At 45.3% G+C, this 23,472-nt stretch overlaps 1 protein-coding gene across 2 annotated transcripts in view; it reads right to left on the reverse strand.

The window, feature by feature from the left end:
- TFCP2 (transcription factor CP2) overlaps positions 1 to 15,252 on the reverse strand; it is an 81,193-nt gene extending 65,941 nt beyond the window's left edge. Inside the window, exon 1 of one of the 2 annotated variants that reach the window (XM_069758621.1) lies at positions 14,736 to 15,252. In XM_069758621.1, the coding sequence (XP_069614722.1) occupies positions 14,736 to 14,857 (122 nt within the window). In that variant the 5' untranslated portion in view covers positions 14,858 to 15,252. The remainder of the gene's footprint in view (positions 1 to 14,735) is intronic. The other variant, XM_069758622.1, reaches the window with a different exon arrangement.
- Positions 15,253 to 23,472: the final 8,220 nt, after the last annotated feature.

The following is a 23,472-nucleotide window of genomic DNA, read 5'->3' on the forward strand; positions in this document are numbered from 1 at the left end:
TTTTCACTGCGGATTTTGGAATTCTGCTGAGGAAAAATCCGCAGTGGAATCCGCAAAGTGTGAACATAGCCTAACACGCTGCATGCACACCAGTCTATACCTGGGGGTGGGGTGGGTGGGGGGGGGGGGGGGGGGGGGAGTTCTATTAAGTGACACTGGTCAGCAGTGTACTGGTCATGGAGGTGCAAACAGCCTTCGTGGGTGAAGGGATTAATAGACTAAAGACTGTTGGTTTATTTACAACAACAACAAAAAAAAAATTTCAGAAATTTGAAGAAAAAGTGAAAACATTTGCAAATTTCAAACCTTGAATGATTATCCCTTCAATCCAGATAGTCATACCACAGAAAAACATTAATAAATAACATTTCCCACGTGTCTTCTTTAAATCAGCACAATTTGTAAAATGTTATTTTATTTTGTTAGCATTTTAGGAGGTTTAAAAATGGAGCAGCAATTTTTCATTTTTTCAAGGAAATTTACTAAATTTCTTTTTTTAAGGGAGCTATCTGTTGTTTGAAGTAACTTTAGGGATCCTATATATTGGAAACCCCCAAAAGTGATACCATTTTAAAAGCAGCACCCCGACATATTGAAAACTGCAGTCAGGTAGTGTATTAACCATTGAAGCAATTTTCAGGAATTCATGCAAATTGACATGACAGAAAGGAAAAAGTGTATTTTTACCACCTAAATGCCGCTTAGGCTAGGGTCACATTGCGTTAGGGCAGTCCGTTAGCGCATAGCGCTACGGACTGCGCTAACACAATGTCCCAAAAGGGATCGCGTTAGCCGATCCCGGATCTGCGCTAGCAACGAACGGACCGCGAACGGCGTGGGCATGCGCTAGCGATGCGTTTGCCATTACAGGCAATGGTGGCGTTAACGGACTACGTTACACCGCGTTATGCCGCGGTGTAACGTAGTCCGTTAAACGCGGTCACATAACGCAATGTGACCCTAGCCTAACTTCTGAACATGTTACTAGAGCCGGCAGACTCTAAGACTGGGTTCACATACCGTTTCAGCAGTCCATGAGACGGACTGCGTTACACCGCGGCATAACGTGGTGTAACGCAGTCCATGAACGCTGCCATTTAGCTCTTTTTCAGGCGTGCACTAGCGATGTGCTGTCATTGAGTGACGGACTCTGGGATGCGGGCTGCAGCGTTTCCGGGTCCATCACTGCTAGCGCAGATAGAGCATCTGCTAGCTCTATCTGCGCTAGCGCGATGGATTGTCGGCACTTGCATTAACGCATGTGTTGAACGGGCTGCTATTAATGCAATGTGAACCTAGCCTAAGGCTATTTGGCCGTGAATTGCCATGGCAAACATCAGGACCACACAATCATGATCTGAGGGCACCAATTAGAATAAAGAGGGAGCCCCCACACTCAACCATTTACATGATGTAATCACTACTGACAGGGCATCTAAGGGGTTAAACAAATATGGACAGTGCCAACACTGATCGTGGCTGATGCAGCAAGTTGTCAGCTATAGTGGACAGCCAACGGCTGCGGGATTGTCTCCTGTATGGGGAGGCTATTCTCTTATATCTCAGGTCAGTAAAAAGACATATTGGTGGTCATTAAGGGGTTAAACAAGCGTTGACTCAATCCAATGGTCTCCAATGGACTAAAAGTGATGTTTTATGACCCAGAGAAATAAATATCTTTTATGGTCCAGTGGAGACCGTCAGAGCGGGAAAGCTAAAATATAGATTCCTTTCTTTTATCAAGATGACTTTGTGCTATATGCCAGGAAACCCATATAGTACACTACAATAGAAACCGCTCAGTGGCCACAAGGACTTCTATTCTCTGAAACATCAATGAATAGGGAACTGCAGTTTTCCTGAATGATGATGAAGTGGGACCCCCACCCACACAAATAGGTATTTGATACACTGCCGAATTTGCAAGTTTTCCCACCTACAAAGAATAGAGAGATCTGTCATTTTTTTATCATAGGTACATTTCAATTTTGAGAGACAGAATCTTAACAGTCTTTTCTATGACTGAATAATACATATGCTTTAATATAGTAAAGCATAGGATTTGTTGGCACACGGTTATCCGGCACTGTATTGAATAATTATCAGAGAGTATTCCAGGATAAAGTGCTTTTTTGTTAAGCACTATTGTGCACAAGTTTGTGGAAAAATGCTGCAAAGTCTATTTGTATCAGTTAAAAAAATGCAAAGTGATCAAACAATTCAAAAATCTAAATCAAAATTTGGTGTGAACACCCTTTGCCTTCGCAACAGCATCAACTCTTCTAGGTAAACTTGCACACAGTTTTTGAAGGAACTCGGCAGGCAAGTTGTTCCAAACATCATGGGGAACTAACCACAGATCTTGTATGGATGTAGATTTGAGTAAATCCTTCTGTCTCTTCATACAATCCCACATAGTCGATGATGTTGACATCTAGTGATCAGAGAAGACTGGCAATCATGAAATACCATCTGGGAGGCATCAGAGTCGTTCCACCTTAATTCTTCAGCGGGACAACAACCCCAAATAGTCAAATTCATTAAAGGAAACCTATCACCATTTTTTTTTGTGTATGAACAAATACCACTGCCTTCATCAGCGCTTGTGCTGTATTCCACAAAGTTGTATATTATCCCAGCTCTCCCAGTATAACTAAAAAAAAAAAAAAAAAAAAAAACTGTAAGCAAACCCAGATGCCCGGCCAAATGGGCATCTTGTCATTGCTGCAGCATCTGTCCATCCCCCGTCGTCCTCCCGCTTTGATTGATGTGAATGACACATCCTCCACACAGCTGAACAAAATCTCGCGCCTGCACAGGGACATCACCAGCTCATGCAGGCGCACTTTGCGCAGTTATGTTTTATGCTCTGCCCGCAGTGGGGAAGAGTAAAGTGCACCTGCGCAAGCCGGCGATGTCCCTGATTAGATGCTAGATTTTGTTCAGCTATGTAGATGACGCAGAACACATCAAAGCCGGGGGATGGTGATTAGCGGCAGAGAAAAGTGACACGCCGCAGCAATGACGACTTTCGGACCGGACCGTTTAGATTTGCCTTCAGTGTGGGAGCAATTCTAAAGGTTTTTTTGGGGATCACACAGGGAGAGTCAGGAGAAAATATACAACTTTGTGGAATGCAGCACTTGCGTGAGTAAGGTGGTGGTATTTGTTCATACAAGAAAAACCTGGTGACAGGTTCCCTTTGAGAACCATCTTAAGCATAAAGAAAAACAATAAGTCCTGGAAGTGATGATATGACCCTGCCGAGCCCTCATCTCACAGTCCGTGTGGGATTATATGAGAAGACAAAGATTTGCCCAGCTTCCATCCACAAATCTGGGGTTAGTTCGCCAACACATTAGGAACAACCTTCCTACCGAGTTAAGTCAAAATTTCTGAGCAAGTGCACCTAGAAGAATTGATGCTGTTTTGAAGGTCAAAATGATGGTCACAGCAAATATCGATATAATTTAGATTTATTTATTCGCTCGCTCCATTTTGTTATTTGAAGAAAAATAATTAAGGCTAAACACTTTTTTTTGTAAACATTCTCACTTTGCAGCATTTTTTCCCACACCTAAAACATTTGTACAGTACTGTGGATATCAGCATCACAATTCAAGCTACACAGACTGGTTTTTGTCTCCAATCTATAGATTCCGGAGTATTTCCCACCTGACCAAGGCTCCGAATTGGAGACCGAATTGTTATGTTGATATCTATGAGATAAAAGGAGCGTCTTAATCTTGGAAGATCATCCATTCGAAGGCCAGATAGAAACGCTTTTTTTTAACTTTTCATTTAGGCTACTTTCACACTAGCGTCGGACTCGGCCCGTCGCAGTGCGTCGGGCTGAGGTTCCGACGCTAGCAGTGAAACGGAGGCACAACGGAGGCAGCGGATGCATTTTTCCTGTGCATCCGCTGCCCCATTGTAAGGTGCGGGGAGGTGGGGGCGGAGTTCCGGCCGCGCATGCGCGGTCGGAAAAAGCGGTCCGTCGGCAGCCACAACACGGTCCACCACAACACGGCGCAACCGTCGCACGACGGTTGCAACGTGTCGCAATGCGTCGCTAATGTTAATCTATGGGGCAAAAACGCATCCTGCAAACAACTTTGCAGGATGCGTTTTTTCCCCTAAACGACGCATTGCAAAAAACGCCAGTGTGAAAGTAGCCTTATGGAAGCACAAGCCACTCCATGGCTCACATACAACATTTCTTTCCCCAGCACTACACTTTTGTTTTACAAAATACAGTTTGTTTAAAAACAAAGAAATGCAAAATGTCTAACCGGAGTAACAAGTCTGAATGTTCCAGATGGCTGACACGGCATGGAAGGAACATCTGTACTGTAAACAGAAAATTGACAACAAGAACCAAAACAAGCGATTGTTTCCATAACACACCTGATGAAATCACACTATGTAGATATGCGCTAAGGAAAGCTTTCTCGCCATCAGAAAGGTCTACACAGTCTGGTCCAACGGACGGCTCGATAAGCCGGCTCCATAATTTACAGCTGGATATTCACATGAGATGCAAGAAATATTTACTAAAACCAGCACATGGGCTGATGGCACAATTTGACCCCAATGGGTACAATTTTCTACAGGCTTAGTACCCTATGGAGGTTTGGGAAAACTGCTGCCAGATGGTCTGGTGCCACTTATCTCCAGAGAAGGCTATCCCAGCCCCCACATACAGATTCTTATCTTTTGAAAATATGTGTTGTCCTCCAGCTGAACATACACAAAGTCCTTGAAGACTTGCTGTCCTTTTATGCACCCTCAAATTTAAAGCCCTGCAGAATATGATGGCGCAATGTAACATTATTATTGTCCCCTTTATGAGGACACATTATTATTATTATTTATTATTATTTATTATTATACATTAAGGCCATTACCAAGAATGAATGCATATCTAGTCATTTCTGGTATGATTTTTAGAAAAATTAGTCTTCCAGGTAATCTTTCAAAGACATACTGACATCATTCACCAGTGTCAGAGCTGCCAAAGTTCAGCACAACTTCATTCATAAGTTGAATAATCAATCACTGGACTAATGATAAGCTGAAATACAAGCACGTAGGACATAAGTGAACATACTCTGAATGTCAATAGCCAATATGGGTCCAAATCCAAAACATGACATGCTGTCTAAACTGATCTAACGGTGGAGTCGTTATAAAGATCTATCAAGTCCGTCACTAAAGCTTGAGTCAAAGCCTCCTCTTTTCTTGCACTCCTATTGGGGTCATACATGGTCGAAAAAAAACAGTGTAAACAACAGATGCCCCCAAGACCTGGCAACTACAACAGAGCAAACCATTACCTAAGATGCAGCAAGTAAAGGGTAAAATCTGATTCATGTCCTAAATACAGGGCTGAACGGTCACTAATATCTCTAGGATATTAAAGTGTTTTTGCCATAAAAAAAAAAAAAAGAAAAGAAAAAAAATAGAATATACTAATACAGGGCAATGCAAACAGGATGGTGCAAAAAGTACAACGTCAGTATTCCTAGACCAGAGAATAAAACAAATGTTTTAACACACTAGCCAGTTACCGACAAACTACACATCCACCATGGTCTTAGGTCGATTCAGCAATGTTGCCCTGGCCTTTGCAATCGCCACATCTAAAGGTACCGTCACATTAAGCGACCGTCACACAGACAGCTCTCCAGCGACCAATGATGCCGAAGTCCCCGGGTAACCAGGGTAAACATCGGGTTACTAAGCGCAGGGCTGCGCTTAGTAACCCGATGTTTACCCTGGTTACCATTGTAAATGTAAAAAAAAAACAAAAAAAACACATACTCACATTCCGGTGCCTGTCACGTCCCCGGCGTCCGCTTCCCTGCACTCCTCCTGCATCCTGTGTAAGCGATGGCCGTAAAGCAGAGCGGTGACGTCACCCCTGTGCTCTGCTTTACGGCCGGCCGGCGCTGACACAGGATGCAGGAGGAGTGCAGGGAAGCGGACGCCGGGGACGTGACAGGCACTGGAATGTAAGTATGTAGTGTTTTTTGTTTTTTTTACATTTACAATGGTAACCAGGGTAAATATCGGGTTACTAAGCGGGGCCCTGCGCTTAGTAACCAGATGTTTACCCCGGTTACAAGTGAAGACATAGCTGGATCGGTGTCACACACGCCGATTCAGCGATGTCAGCGGGTGATCCAGCGACGAAAAGGTTCTGGCCTTCTAGCTCCGACCAGCGATCTCACAGCAGGATCCTGATCGCTGCTGCGTGTCAAACACAAGGAGATCGCTATCCAGGACGCTGCAACGTCACGGATCGCTATCGTTATCGTTCTAAAGTCGCTCAGTGTGAAGGTACCTTAAGCACCCTGCGACTTCATGTGAAGCCACATCAGGACTCTGGCATCTACATGATCTGATGGACGACACTTCACCAATACCGTGGAGTCCACATCAGAGGATACGCTGGCCTGCGTCTGGACACAACCTGATAACCGCTTACACATCTGCTGTCTCACCAATGGACAGCACTCTGAACATCTGAAATGTGTAGATAACACTTGGCTAGATAGTGTCTTATTGTCGTACATACAGGGCAAAAAGAATTAAAAAAGTTCACATGTGAATCTCACCGATACACAGACCGAACTGGCTGCAGCATCGAATTGTAGACCTACAGCAACTAAAGAACCACAACTTCCAGCATACCGTGAAAGACATCAATTTGTGGAAAAGGTGGCGCTCTACACTGTGGTCTGCTCATTCTTTAAAGAAACAGGACAGCTGCATCAGTTATATCCATTCCAGCTCCTATAATGGAAGCCAACCTGCTATATCAGGCCCCCGACTTGTCTAACAATATATCTGCTGCAACACATCACACATTAAAAAAAAAAAAAAAAAATTGGAGCAAAAAAAAAAAGTATGAAATGGCCGCAAAAAGATACTACAGTTATTAATATTTTAGGTGCTCAATGACCGTCACTCAGTCTTCAGGTTGATGAGGGTGGGCACACGGGCAATTATGAAAGTGACGACTGCACATATTTTTCTAGGCCATGAACAAGCACAGATATTAATTACAGTCTGATGAGCACTTCACAGATGGGAACAGTCATCCGAATGCAGAACGGATAATAATAAACTTCCATAGTAACGAAGACCAATGTATGGAATGCATAAGGGTTGTGTGTTCTCTAGGATCCATCCAGCGCCCCCCACATAATCACCCCGGCAAAAGATTCAGGATCTGCAGAAGCCAACAGATGCCTCAAGACGTTCTACTGTTAATTCTACCAGGATAGCGCTCTCGGATGGAAACCACTGGTATGACAAACTTTTTATGACCTAAGGGAGCCTTGGCCCGGGCTACAGAAACGTCACCAGAGCTGTACTGCTGCCCTGGAGCTCGGCGTGCAAAGAAAAAGTGGATCTGAACTTTCTTGTAACCAGATATACAAAGGACAATGATGGCATCACAGATCTGTGACAATCAAAGCAGGATAGGGAGTTATGCTGAAATCGGAGCAGCGCAAACTCCACCAGTCAGCGAGACATGGGCCGGTTCAGATTTGCTTTGTACGCACTGAAAACGTTTATGCAATGGAAAAAAAACCAAACAAAACTGCACTTATACTTATACATTAAAGAGACCTGCGAAGCCCCCACTAATTAATAAAACATGAAGCCGATAAGATCAATTTCACACATCCAGGTTTCATGGTCTAGAACGGACTGGCTGGGATGTCCACACCTGCGCTAAACACCCTCAGTTCTGCCTATAAACATGATTCTTCATCCCTGTGGCATCAGGTTTCTACCGGAACAATAAATAGGACAAATACAGTTTCCTATATCAATTGTTCAGGATAGTGAAAAGCACGACATCCAGATGGTGACCTGCATGTGATCGCTATTTGTAGACCCTATGACTTATGGAAGGCCAATCCAGAACATGGATCAAAGCAGGACATGCTGACATTGTCTCTATACAGGTCATTGGCCAGTGTATAAAATACCTGTAATTACCACATTGTATGCAAATAAGAATCGATGCAGACAGAACACGGACGTTTAATAAACCAAAGAAATTATACCGAGATAAGGTAAAAAAATAAAATAAATAATATTGGGATAAAAGTTGCCTTTATTGCAAAACATAGGGCTTATGGTGGCACTAAAGGCGCTCACGGAAAATGCAAAAATTATACAAGCCATGTAAAATGGGGAATGAGTAATAAAGACACAACAGCATATATGCACTAACAAATTAATAATGGCGAGTATGACCTAATAAAAAAGTACAAGGCGCTAACAGTAAAAAGGATCAAGAAAATGTCATTTCTGCAGGACTGTGTTGGAAATATAAGAACAAACAAAAGGAGACACAGGATTTTGGGGGATGCGGGTTATAGATTCAGGTAACTACCGTACATTACATAGAATAACTGCATCAATTCAGACCAAAAATTCATAGAGTGGTATGGACTCAGATAATGTGATGTAATGTATCCAGGATTGTTACATAATAAAGCATATCGGACACTGTGTCCAACCTTCTTCCCAGAGCCATAACCTTTTGTATTTTTCTGTCAATATGGCTGTACGAGGACTTGTTTTTTTGTGGGACAAGTTGTACTTTTGAATGACACCACTGGATTTACCATATAGTGTATACTGGAAAACGGAAAAAAAAATCCAAGTGCAGTGAAATTGCAAAAAAATTACAATTCCACAAGTGTATTTTGGGTTTATTTTTTACCATGATCACTAACTGGTAAAACTGACCTGCCATTATGAGTCTCCAGGTCATTACGAGTTCGCAGATACCAAACATGTATAAAATCTTATTTAAGTGGTAAAAAAAAAATACAGCCATTTTCTGAGACATGTTGCGTCTCCATTTTCTGGGATAAGGGGTCGGGTGAGGGTAATTTTTTTGCGCGCTGAACTAACGTTGTTGTGGATACCTTTTTAGGTTAGATACAATGTTTTGATCGCCGGTTATTGAAATGTTGCTGCGCCCAAAAAACGTAATTCTGGCATTTTGATTTTTCTCATCATCATAACACCGTTTACTAATCGGATTAATTATTTTTATTATATTTTGATAGATCGGGCGTTTCTGAATGCAGCGATACCAAATATGTATTTTTTAATGGTATTTTGAATGGGGCAAAAGGGAGGGTGATTTCAACTTATAGTTTTAAAAACATTTTTCATTTACTTTTTACTGGCTGCGGTAGTCTCCTTAGGAGAGTTGAAGCTGCGATCAGCTGACTGATTATGCTACACATAGAGCTTCAGCCCTGCTATATGTAGCAAAGATTATCATTTATGAATGCCAGCCACAGGGTGGTGTTCATAGCAGATCAGCAATGTCAAGCACAGGGGTCTTCTGCAGACCTCCGGTTGTCATGCCACTCCATCAGCGCCCTGCAATATGACAGGGGCACTGATGGGCGTAGTTTGTGATGCGCTTCAGGTGCGATTATGTTAAATGCTGCTGTCAGAGATTGACAGCTGCGGGTGGATCAAATCAGCTGTCATGTGCTGGAAGAGATGCGGGATCAGCACATGAGCCTGCATCAAAGGGTGAGACACGACCTATGCCGTATAAATACACGTTGTAGGTCATGAAGGGGTTAATATTCTGTTTTTTATGAAATTGTCTTAAAAGCATCTGTGGTGATGGTAGCATAGAAATTGTTGCATTAAAACTTTTTTTTTTTTCTCTAAAATCAGGGATGGGAAACCTTTTTTTCTGCCAAAGGTCATTTGGAAATTTAAAACAAATTATGAACTGCTTTTCCAGGATTGCATCGTCGGTCTGAAGCACAGTCTACTATCTGATGTATGTTTTTAAAGGACATACATCAGCAGTAAGGCTTGCACACTGGTACATATGTCACTGCCTGCCTGTCTTCTAAAAGTGAGAAATTCAGCACTGCTTATGTAACCATTTATATAACTCAAGCATTGAGAGATGTAGACTGCTGTGTACACATCCCATAGGAGACATCGACTGCTGTATACACATCGCATAGGAGACACGGACTGCTCTATACACATCGCATAGGAGACACGGACTGCTGAATACACATCGCATAGGAGACACGGACTGCTGTATACACATCGTATAGGAGACACGGACTGCTGTACACATGTCATACAATTTAATTTATATGCTTCAGGCTTTTCACACATTAAGTATTTGGTGCAGAAATTTTTGCACCAAATTTGCATCTCTTGGCAGGAACAACACAGTGTACAATAAGTACTATGTGTGAGCTCAGAAGACAGTCGCCCATAAACATCAATGAAATTTACCACAAAAATTAGCAGCATTCAATCAGCATATGTCTGGTGTATTATCAGCCCTGTCCTAGAACCCAAAATGTCACACAGTAACTCTTATATTGGCTCACAGGGGCGACACAGGCAAATTGTACCTGCAACCATTCATTCTTCTAGAAAGATCAATGTCCAATTTTCAGTAAATCACTCTTAAAGGGAACCTGTCACCTCCACCCCCCCCCCCCCCCAGGCGTTTGAAACTAAAAGAGCCACCTTGTGCAGCAGTAATGCTGCATTCTGACAAGGTGGCTCTTTTAGTTATTGGTGCTGTAAATGCAGAGATAAGGCTAGGTTCACATTGCGTATGTGCAATCCGTTTAGCGGATACGCTAACGGATTGCGCTAACGCAATGTCGAAAAAGGAGTTGTGTTCGGCATTCCCGCTAGCGCAGATGGCCGATCTGCACTAGCGAGGAACGCACCCTAAACGCTGCAAGCAGCATTCGAGGTCCATCCGAAACTAACGGCAGATCGCAGACGCATGCCAAAAAAGGCATACGTTTAGCGATGCGTTACGATCCGTTAGCGCACCCATTGACTGCAATGTGCTAACGGATCCGTTACATTGCCTTTAATTGCGACAATTTCGCAATGTAATGGAGTCCGTTAGCGGACACCCATTAACGCAATGTGAACCTAGCCTAATCCGTTTTGTAATTTGTCCGAAATACCTGTCTCCAGTCCTGGAGGCAGGCCTTTCCCCCCCTGCTGCAGACGCCACACAGCCGTCACTCAAGTCTTCTTGCTGTTTTGAAATCTGCCGGCGCCTGCGCTCTTTTGTCATGCCTGGGGCAGGCGCAGTGAGCGCTGTCCGTCCTCTGTCCTCATATGCAGTCTCGCTGACTGCGCCTGTGCGGCCGCCCTGCCTGTGAATCCCAGCCCCTCAGTGTCTTATGATTTATTCACACTGCGGGGCTGGGATTCCTGGGCATGCGCACTGCGTGTCTAAGCCCCTCACCCAGGTCGCAGTGCGAATGCCCAGGAATCCCAGCCCCGCAGTGTGAATAAATCATAAGACACTGAGGGGCTGGGATTCACAGGCAGGGCGGCCGCACAGGCGCAGTCAGTGAGACTGCATATGAGGACATACGGGCAGCGCTCACTGCGCCTGCCCCAGGCATAACAAAAGAGCGCAGGCGCCAGCAGATTTCAAAACAGCGCTGAGGAGGCGACGCACGGCGCCAAGAAGACTTGAGTGACGGCTGTGAGGCGTCTGCAGCAGGGGGGAAAGACCTGCCTCCAGGACTGAAGACCGGTATTTCGGGCAAATTACAAAACTGATTATTTCTGCATTTACAGCACCAATAACTAAAAGAGCCACCTTGTCAGAATGCAGCATTACCGCTGCACAAGGTGGCTCTTTTAGTTTCAAACGCCTGGGGGGGTGACAGGTTCCCTTTACGGGAAACATTCTATTTCATATATTGCCCCATGAATAGCAGGGTTGGACTAAATGTGGAAGCCTGTAACTAGACAACGTGCTTATAAGCATTGCTACTGGTAATTTCAGCTTTTTGGCACTGTCATATACTGGGGTAACTAATAATTTAAAGAGGTTGTTCAGTGAAAACAAGTTATAATAATAATAATAAATAATCTTTATATAGCGCCAACATATTCCGCAGCGCTTTACAATTTAAGAGTATCAAACACAGACATAAGTAACAACGTTAACAATACAATAATTAAAGCGAAATAAGATGACCCTGCTCGTGAGAACTTACAATCTACAATGCGGTGGGGGAGATACAAAGTACAGGTGTGTAGTTACAATGATGTATTTACAATCATGGTCCAGCCATCTTCAGGGGGTGGGGGATAGATGGAGATAGTAAATGGGCTACACACACACACAAACATAACATGACTTTGATTACTGAATATGATAGGCCGCTCTGAACAAATGTGTTTTGAGCGAGCGTCTAAAACTATGTAAATTGTGGATGGTCCTAATTTCTTTTGGTAGAGCATTCCAGAGGATTGGTGCAGCGCGGGAGAAGTCTTGGAGTTGGGAGTGGGAGGTACGGATTAGTGCAGAGGTTAGCCAAAAGTCATCACCTATACTTAAGAAAGACGATAACGTGCTGATCAGTGGACATCCTAATAAGACCAGCACCTATCAGGGAATTTTTTACCCAAATTACAAACTGGCACAGTAGGTAGGATGCCAGACAGGAGCTATATCAACTGTTAAACTGTAAAGCGCTGCGGAATATGTTGGCGCTATATAAATAAAGATTATTATTATTATATTCATTCTTTATTGGGCTGTTGAAAAATGCTGAACACAGCACCATAAGGAGTGAAAGGAGTGCAGGTCGCACATGCACACTTCCGCTCCATTCTGACTTTGTGGTTCCCTGTGGTTGAACCCAACGGGCAAACGAGCAATCACTTATTTTCACCAGAAAACCCCTTTGAATCATATCTGACCACTCTTTCAGATTACTAGTATTTAGTTTCTTCAGGACCCGTTTGGACCATGTATACTTGGAGCTTCTAAGTCTATATAGAAAAACACTCCTTCACCACTCACATCATACATATCTTCCAGTAGGAAGACTACACTGCTTATGTGCCAGACATACTGGTCATCCAGTGCTGTGGAGTTGAAGTTGGTGTCCATTTTTGAGGAGTTGGTATAAAATGGAGCGACTCCTAAAATATATAATAAATTGGGTAGAGTAGTACAATGCAGGATGTGCTGAATAATTTTTCATAAGAATTTGGGAAAGTTAGGAAATGTAAAATAAATGTCTGTTCTGTTCCTGATCTATGGATCTTGGCTTTTAGTTGAGATGAATCTGTGCTGCTCTTCATATACATGCTCAGTAGTGACCAGTGCTCTGGAGTCGTAGTTGAGATGAATCTGTGCTGCACTTTATGTCCATGCTCAGTAGTGGCCAGTGCTGTGGAGTCGTAGTTGAGATGAATCTGTGCTGCACTTTATGTACATGCTCAGTAGTGACCAGTGCTGTGGAGTTGGAGGTGAGATGAATCTGTGCTGCACTTTATGTCCATGCTCAGTAGTGACCAGTGCTCTGGAGTCGTAGTTGAGATGAATCTGTGCTGCACTATATGCACATGCTCAGTAGTGACCAGTGCTGTGGATTTGGAGGTGAGATGAATCTGTGCTGCACTTTATGTACATGCTCAGTAGTGACCAGTGCTGTGGAGTTGGAGGTGAGATGAATCTGTGCTGCACTTTATGTACATGCTCAGTAGTGACCAGTGCTGTGGAGTTGGAGGTGAGATGAATCTGTGCTGCACTTTATGTCCATGCTCAGTAGTGACCAGTGCTGTGGAGTCGTAGTTGAGATGAATCTGTGCTGCACTTTATGTCCATGCTCAGTAGTGACCAGTGCTGTGGAGTTGGAGGTGAGATGAATCTGTGCTGCACTATTTGCACATGCTCAGTAGTGAAGCTCCTCCAGTGCTGTGGTGTCGGAGTCAGGCTATACATCATCCCGTGCTGTACAAATCTGTAATTCTTAAAGAGGTTGCCAGAGACTTAAAATTGATGTCTCATCCTTAGGATAGGACATCAATAGCTGATCTGCTGGGTGGCTACAACCAACACTCCCACCAATCAGCTATTCTCAGTGGCGGCCAATGTGCTCAGTTCCAACCTCTGCAGCCAGGTAGGGTCTACTAGGAAGAGAGGTGCCGGCTCTGTATGTCTCTTTAGGCTACTTTTATATACCCAGTAACAGCATATTTCATGCTTTCTGTGCGTTTTGGGGAGTTCTCCCTTACTAATAGCAAAGCAATAAAGGGTTAACTTACCTGGGTATTTAGTTGTCCACCTATGCCTGTAGGATGTGCAAAAAGCAAAGAGTCTATGGGGCAGATTTATCAGAACTTATGAGAAGGTAAAGGGGCGATAAGACTTATTACCAAGCAAGTAAGTGCTGATATGGCCTTAGCGTTTTCAGGAAGTATCTCATGGAGCACTCGTTCCTACAAAAGATCTTTAATCCTAAATTCTTATAAACATCTGGACACAGCCGTAATGGCCCCTGGGAGACTCGGAAAGAAAAGGGCCCCAGTGCAAGAATAGCAGACGGGCCCTATGGCCAATAAAGTACGCGTGGCTGCGCTGGCAGGACCATCATTCACCTGAACACCGGTCACTGCTGCACCGGTGGGTAAAGTGTAAATCTACTTTCTCTTATCGAGGACGGCACCTTGCAAGAGATAATAAATGATTGGTAGGAGTCCGACTGCTGAGACCCCCAACTACCCCCGAGGAAAGGAGGCTCAGGGTCCCCTGTGCTAGTGGAGTGGTAGTCTGGACAGAGCCCCCCATGCGGCAGCTGTCAGGGGTCCCTGCACTAAGGGCGTGTGCTGCCCCCTGCCGGCTCCTCACAGGCGGGGCCTCCCGCACTCACCTCATGCTGTAGGCGGCGGCACCCAGCTCCTGCCCAATCCCAGACAGGCTGGCATCGAAGTCCTGCACCAGCCCGGACTCGATCACCTCGTCCGCCAGCGGCAGCTTCAGTGCCCAGGCCATCGTCGCAGGAGGTCACAATAAACGTCCCAGTGAAGAGCTGTGCGGCCTCCTGACTAGTGTGCCGGCCCCCGGTGACTGACGCTGAGGCGGGACATGCCAGGGCTGAGGACGAGTCCTAGGAGATCATGGTGGGCGCCGGGGGAGGCATCACAGGGAGAGCGGCAATGTGCTCGTGAAGCAGCAGCCGCCCCGGTGGACTGCGCCCCCTGCACAGCGCATGGACGGGTACGGGGCCCCTCCGCCGGGCGGCCGGCTCCCTCTGCGCCGACTCCCTCAGGACACGGGTGACGAGCTGCCGAACCGACTCAACAAGGCAACATGGAGGAAAGAGCAGGAGCAGCGGCGGCGGCCGACACGACGCACAGCGTGACGTCAGCAGACCACGCCTTCTACTCGGCAGCCAGCCACCAATCAGGAGCTTGTCACGAACATCCCCGGGAGAAGCCGCAGCGCTCCGTACTACAGGCGGCAGGCAGTGGGCGGGGCTAACAGGCGGAACTTACCTCTGATTGGCTGCCTGGGAGCTTGAGTAGCCAGAGGAGTTCGCGGTGTGACGTCATTGCATGTCACACGGGAAGTTATTACATAAGGCGCCTCCTGCCTCCTCCAGCTGGCAGCGCCGCGGTCTAGACGCCGCTCCATATGGCACCTAGGGCCGGCCAGTGCCACCTCTTGGCTGGTACCGAGGCTGCACGCGGCTCGGTGTTAGTGCGGATCTTAGGTCATTTTTCTGCCGTCGATAACGTTACTGAACGGAAATCACTGCAGCCGGGAGCAGAAAGCAAACCCCGAACTGTTCACCGAGCGGCCGATGGCGGCGCTGACCTGGTGTGACACCTGGTGCACCGGCAGCTGCTCATCCGGCAGGGACCAGCTGGCCAGCACCAGGGGATAGGAAAGACCACCTATACATGATAGAGTGAAGGTGATGGCGGCAGTGAGGCGCGAGATGGCGGAGACGGTCCATCCTGAAGTATTGGGGGCCACTAGAGGGGAGGTGCGAGTGTGTTAGGCTACATTCACATTAGCGTTTCCTGACGCAGCGTCGTGAAACGCTGTGGCGACGCATGCGTCATGCGCCCCTATATTTAACATGGGGGACGCATGGACATGCGTTGTGCGACGCATGCTTTTTTTTGCCGCAAGCGTAGGGCGCAGAAAACGCAACTAGTTGCATTTTATTTGCGTCCAAATTTCGGCAAAAAATTACGCATGCGTCGCAAAACGCAGCGTTTTTGCGTGCGTTTTGGTGCGTTTTTATTTGCGTTGTGCGCCGCTGTGAACGTAGCCTTAGCAGGGAGGCTACTGCAGTAGTTGAGGCGGGAGATGATGAGGGCATGCACTAACAGTTTACTTGATTGAGGGTTCAGAAAAGGACGGATTTTGGAAGTATTGTTTGACGTGGAGGAGGCAAGAGCTTGGTGGTTTGAAGACGACAGGATCAAGGGTTGCTTTGAGGCAGGGGACTTTCGGTACAAGGAAAAAGTGTGATGTCATCTTATCGTGATGAATAGATCAGATAGAGGATGTAGGCGCGATAGAGGAACAGCAATGAGTTCCATTCCACAATAAGTTTTTGGAAGCGTGATGAGAAGGAGGCTACGGCTGATACACCCTGGGAGTCTGGACAGCAGAAAGTAGATCTGAGTGTCATCAGCGTATAGATGGTTCTGGAAGCCATGGGACTTTATGAGTTGCCAAAGGTATAGATGGAGAAGAGTACGGGTCCGAGGTCACAACAATAGGTCCTCTAAGAGCGCCATCTTAGCCACCATTGATGTGGAATTCCTATATTGAAACCGCCGACGTGGAGATGGACTATCCATCTGCCAAATGTTTCTTGAAGCTAATGGGATCCCTTCCAAGTGTATTAAGACTCCCCGAATTTATCCTCACAAATGACTTTTTCTCTTTTGGTAAAGTTATAGCTATCGCACTGGATCTGCTATGGGCAGCAAAATGGCACCCCGGTATGGCTACGTTCAGATTAGCGTTTCCCGACGCTGCGTCGGGAAACGCAGCGGCGACACACGCGTCATGCGCCCCTATGTTTAACATGGGGGACGCATGCGTTTTTCTTGTTGCGTTTTCCGACACGTGCGTCGTTTTTTACGCTAGCGTCGGACGCAAGAAAATGCAACAAGTTGCATTTTTCTTGCGCCCAATTTTCGTCAAAAAACGACGCACGCGTCGCAAAACGCAGTGTTTTTGCGTGCGTTTGCACGCGTTTTTTTGTGCGTCGTGCGTTGCGTCGCCGACGCAGCGGCGCGCAACGCTAATCTGAACGTAGCCTATGTCAACCTTTTCATGGCTAAACTCGAAAATGACTTTTTCGCATTCTGCGCCATGAAACCCTTGGCCTATTTCCGTTACATCGATGACATCTTAATAATCTGATCTGAGTCCGAACAAGAACTAAAATTCCATGACAAATTCAATACATTTCATCCCACCATAAAGTTAAAGGGACACTGTCACCTGAATTTGGAGGGAACAATCTTCAGCCATGGAGGCGGGGTTTTTGGGTGTTTGATTCACCCTTTCCTTACCCGCTGGCTGCAATATTGGATTGAAGTTCATTCTCTGTCCTCCGTAGTACATGCCTGCACAAGGCAATCTTGCCTTGCGCAGGCGTGTACTATGGAGGACAGAGAATGAACTTCAATCCAATATTGCAGCCAGCATGCAGCCGGCGGGTAAGGAAAGGGTGAATCAAACACCCCAAAACTTCGCCTCCATGGCTGAAGATTGTTCCCTCCAAATTCAGGTGACAGTGTCCCTTTAACATTGTATCACTCAAAAACAGAAAACAACTTTCTGGATACCACCATAAAAATTCAAAATGGTTCAATCCAGACATCGGTGTGTCGGAAACCAATTGACCATCCCACATACCTCAGATGAGACCGCTTCCTCGTGAAACACATTAAAAATTCTATAATCTACAACCAATCGCTTAGGTATGTCAATGAAGATAAAGGGGCACCAGTTTTATATCTTTAATGTGTCTAATTTCCCGGATTTCTTGATAATCCTCTTATTAGGATTTCTATTGGGTGGTGCTATGCTGAAAGTTAGATTTCAGAAAGGCAGATTTTAAGGGACTCAGAAAGAGAATTGGAGGGATCAAATTCTCAAAGCACAATCGTTAACAATTCCAAAAAGAGGGAAGATTATGAAGCAGTTATGGAAACCAGGATGGATGAACACACAACAAACACATGCTAAAAAGGAAGAAAGAAATGTTTATCAAATGGAAAGAGGGAGGCATATCTAAAGAAGAATATAATGCTGTCTGCAGAACCTGCAGGGCACAAATCAGATTAACTAAAGCTGACAATGAATTAAGGCTTGCAAGAGACGTCAAAACAATAAAAAAAGATTTGGGGGATATGTCAAAAGTAAAATAAAAGTCACAGATGCAATAGGATTTTTACAGGATGAAATTGATGAAATGGTAAGAAAGGATGTTGAGAAGGCCGAACTTTTAAATTCCTATTTTGCATCTGTTTTCTCTCAGAAAGGAAATGTATCATCAACTGATCTTTACTGTCCTATTAAAAGAATCGAAAAATCCAGGATATTTATAAATAGAAATATAGTGAGGAAACACTTAGCTAACATAAATGAATTCAAGTCTCCAGGTCCAGATGAATTACACCCCAGGGTACTGAAGGAAATAGCAGAAGAAATTTTTGAACCACTCTCAATAATCTTTGAAAATTCTTGGAGAACAGAAGTCCCAGAAGACTGGAGAAGAGCAAATGTTTTTCGTATCTTCAAAAAAGGGAAGAAGACCCAGGGAACTATAGGCCGGTGAGTCTGACTTCTATACCAGGAAAGATCCTTAAATTATTAAACAACATGTATGTAAGTACCTGGATAAGAATGAAGTGATTAACCAGAGTCAGCATGGGTTTGTAACTAATAAGTCATGTCAGACTAACTTAATTTCCTTCTATGACAGAATCACTGACTGGGTGGATCAGGGAAATGCTGTAGATATAGTATATCTTGACTTCAGCAAAGCATTTGACAAAGTATCTCATACCATCCTTATTGAAAAAATGACTAAATATGGAATGGACAAGGCAACTAGGTGGATTCATAAGTGGCTTAGTGATCGGACCCAAAGAGTGGTCGTAAATGGCTGCACATCCAGTTGGAAGAACGTCTCAAGTGGGGTACCACAGGGCTCTGTCCTGGGCCCTGTATTGTTCAACATCTTTATCAATGATTTAGATGAAGGAATTGAGGGTACACTGATTAAATTTGCTGATGACACAAAGCTAGGAGGGATAGCTAATACTAGAGAAGAGAGAGAGAGATTATTCAAAAAGATATAAACTAGAGCAGTGGGCAGCAACTAACAATGGTTTTTAACAAGGAAAAAAGCAAAGTACTACATCTAGGCAATAAAAATGAAAAAAAGCATATACAGAATGGGAGGAATAGGGCTAAGCAACAGCACATGTGATAGCGACTTGGGTATACTAATAGATCACAGACTGAACATGAGTCAACAGTGTGATGCAGCAGCAAAAAAGGCAAATACAATTCTGGTATGTATTAACAGAAGCATACAGTCTAGATGACGCAAAATCATTATAACCATCTACTCCTTTGGTCAGACCTCATCTGGCATACTGTGTCCAGTTTTGGGCACCACATTTGAAAAAGACATCAACAAACTGGAGCAAGTTCACAGAAGAGCGACAAGAATGGTGACCGGTCTGCAAACCATGTCCTATGAGGAACAATTACAGGATTTGGGAATGTTTAGCTTGCAGAAAGGAAGACTCAGAGGAGACTTAAAGGGAACCTGTCACCTGAATTTGGCGGGACCGGTTTTCAGTCATATTGGCGGAGTTTTTGGGTGTTTGATTCACCCTTTCCTGCTGCATGCTGGGCGCAATATTGGATTGAAGTTCATTATCGGTGCTCCGTAGTACACACCTGCGCAAGGCAATCTTGCCTTGCGCAGGCGTGTACTATGGAGGACAGAGAATGAACTTCAATATTGCTGCCAGCAGGTAAGGAAAGGGTGAATCAAACACCCGAAAACTCCGCCCATATGACCGAAAACCGGTCCCGCCAAATTCAGGCGACAGGTTCCCTTTAATAGTCTACAAATATCTCAAGGGCTGTGACAATGTAGAAGGATCATCTTTATTCTCATTTGCACAAGGAAAGACTAGAATAAATTGCATCAAACTGAATGGGAGGAAACAGATTAGATATTAGAAAAAACTTTTTGACAGGGTGATCAATGAGTGAAACAGGCTGCCACGAGATGTGGTGAGTTCTCCTTCCATGGAAGTCTTCAAACAGAGGCTGGACAGACATCTGTCTGGGATGATTTAGTGAATCCTGCTTTGAGCAGGGGGTTGGACCAGATGACCCAGGAGGTCCCTTCCAACTCTACCATTCTATGATTGTAAGTGCATATAATGTCCAGAAAAGAGAAATGAAAAAAGCAGTACTCATCCGATCTTTTGTTGGCTAAAAGTCCTTTCATTCATTCAAATGGACATATCCATAAAAGTGCGGTGCTGCAGGAACAAGGGAGGTGAGTGCTGCTTTCTTCGTTTCTCTTTTCTGGAAATCCTTTAGAAATCATATCTGTTCCAGCCCAATGGACAGGGATGAACACAACCCATCTTAAAAAGACATTTTGAAAAGGGTTTGGGAATTCAAACTTATTAGCATCTTTGATACCCTCTGCACAGGACTAAATCTGTCAGGAGGATTTATGACTCACTATGAAATCTGAGGACTCTGCTCCAGAGACAGTGAGGGCATCAGGCCTCTGATCTTACTTGGATATTGGGACTATAAAAATTTCACACCACTAATCTAATCCATTGAGGATTAATTCTCTAAGCTCAGTTTGTTTATTTAAATGTCCATTTATTATGTCACGCCTCTGCATGTAACATCTTTTATTTTATTTTTGTTAGCCAGTAAAATATATCATAAATACAAGATTATCTTGTTTTTCCCACTGAGAGCAATCTTTTTTTCAACTAGCTAACAGGGTACCAAACCCTTTTTTTCTTTTAACCTTCGTCAGGCTGCATAATTTTACAACGTTAACAGGCTGCAGAGGTACAATTGTACCTTCATATATATTTTATTGCAATTTGGCCAATATATTCTGCACCAAAACTGCAGAGATGTCACGAAATTTCAGCCCTCTACGGCTTTTCGAAAAAAAGTTATTACAATTTTAAAACGGAATAGTTACAATTGTATCTCCTCAGCCGGACGAAGGTTAACCCCTTCCCGACCCATGACGCCACGTAGGCGTCATGAAAGTCGGTGCCATTCCGACCCATGACGCCTATGCGGCGTCATGGAAAGATCGCGTCCCTGCAGATCGGGTGAAAGGGTTAACTCCCATTTCACCCGATCTGCAGGGACAGGGGGAGTGGTAGTTTAGCCCAGGGGGGGTGGCTTCACCCCCTCGTGGCTACGATCGCTCTGATTGGCTGTTGAAAGTGAAACTGCCAATCAGAGCGATTTGTAATATTTCACCCATTATAACGGGTGAAATATTACAATCCAGCCATGGCCGATGCTGAAATATCATCGGCCATGGCTGGAAATACTAGTGTGCCCCCACCCCACCCCTCCGATCGCCCCCCCACCCCCCGATCTGGCCGGTACACTGCTCCGGCTCCCCTCCGTCCAGTGCTCCGCTCCCCCCCGTGCTCGTGCCCGCTCCCCCCGTGCTCCAATCACCCCCCCGTGCTCCAATCACCCCCCCTGCACTCCGATCCACCCCCCCCGTGCTCCGTTCCACCCCCCCGTGCTCCGTTCCAGCCCCCCCGTGCTCCGTTCCACGCCCCCCGCGCTCCGTTCCACCCCTCCCGCGCTCCGATTCCCCCCCCCGTGCTCCGATCCCCCCCCCGTGGTCCCCCCCCACCCTATCATACTTACCGATCCAGCCGTGGTCCCGTCCGTCTTCTCCCGGGCGCCGCCATCTTCCAAAATGGCGGGCGCATGCGCAGTGCGCCCGCCGAATCTGCCGGCCGGCAGATTCGTTCCAAAGTGCATTTTGATCACTGAGATATAATCTATCTCAGTGATCAAAATAAAAAAAATAATAAATTACCCCCCCCCCTTTGTCACCCCCATAGGTAGGGACAATAAAAAAATAAAGAATTTTTTTTTTTTCCACTGTTAGAATAGGGTTAGGGGTAGGGGTAGGGTTAGGGTTAGGGGTAGGGTTAGGGGTAGGGTTAGGGTTAGGGTTAGGGTTAGGGGTAGGGTTAGGGGTAGGGTTAGGGGTAGGGTTAGGGTTAGGGCTAGGGGTAGGGTTAGGGGTAGGGTTAGGGTTAGGGCTAGGGTTAGGGTTAGGAATGTGCACACGTATTCTGGTCCTCTGCGGATTTTTCCGCTGCGGATTTGATAAATCCGCAGTGCTAAACCGCTGCGGATTTATGGCGGATTTACCGCGTTTTTTTCTGCGCATTTCACTGCGGTTTTACAATTGCGATTTTCTATTGGAGCAGTTGTAAAACCGCTGCGGAATCCGCACAAAGAAGTGACATGCTGCGGAATGTAAACCGCTGCGTTTCCGTGCAGTTTTTCCGCAGCATGTGTACAGCGATTTTTGTTTCCCATAGGTTTACATTGAACTGTACACTCATGGGAAACTGCTGCGGATCCGCAGCGTTTTCCGCAGCGTGTGCACATACCTTTAGAATTAGGCTATGTGCACACGGTGCGGATTTGGCTGCGGATTCGCAGCAGTGTTCCATCAGGTTTACAGTACCATGTAAACATATGAAAAACCAAATCCGCTGTGCCCATGGTGCGGAAAATACCGCGCGGGAACGCTGCGTTGTATTTTCCGCAGCATGTCAATTCTTTGTGCGGATTCCGCAGCGTTTTACACCTGTTCCTCAATAGGAATCCGCAGGTGAAATCCGCACAAAAAACACTGGAAATCCGCGGAAAATCCGCAGGTAAAACACAGTGCCTTTTACCCGCAGATTTTTCAAAAATGGTGCGGAAATATCTCACACGAATCCGCAACGTGGGCACATAGCCTTAGGGTTAGGGTTGGAATTAGGGTTGTGGTTAGGGTTAGGGGTGTGTTGGGGTTAGTGTTGTGGTTAGGGGTGTGTTGGGGTTAGGGTTGTGATTAGGATTATGGCTACAGTTGGGATTAGGGTTAGGGGTGTGTTGGGGTTAGTGTTGGAGGTAGAATTGAGGGGTTACCACTGTTTAGGCACATCAGGGGTCTCCAAACGCAACATGGCGCCACCATTGATTCCAGCCAATCTCGTATTCAAAAAGTCAAATGGTGCTCCCTCACTTCCGAGCCCTGACGTGTGCCCAAACAGTGGTTTACCCCCACATATGGGGTACCAGCATACTCAGGACAAACTGCGCAACAATTACTGGGGTCCAATTTCTCCTGTTACCCTTGTGAATCTAAAAAAATGCTTGCTAAAACATAATTTTTGAGGAAAGAAAAATGATTTTTTATTTTCACGGCTCTGCGTTGTAAACGTCTGTGAAGCACTTGGGGGTTCAAAGTGCTCACCACATATCTAGATAAGTTCCTTGGGGGGTCTAGTTTCTAAAATGGGGTCACTTGTGGG

The sequence above is a fragment of the Ranitomeya imitator genome, chromosome 3, assembly GCF_032444005.1.
Source record: "Ranitomeya imitator isolate aRanImi1 chromosome 3, aRanImi1.pri, whole genome shotgun sequence".
NCBI classification, from domain to species: Eukaryota; Metazoa; Chordata; class Amphibia; order Anura; family Dendrobatidae; genus Ranitomeya; species Ranitomeya imitator.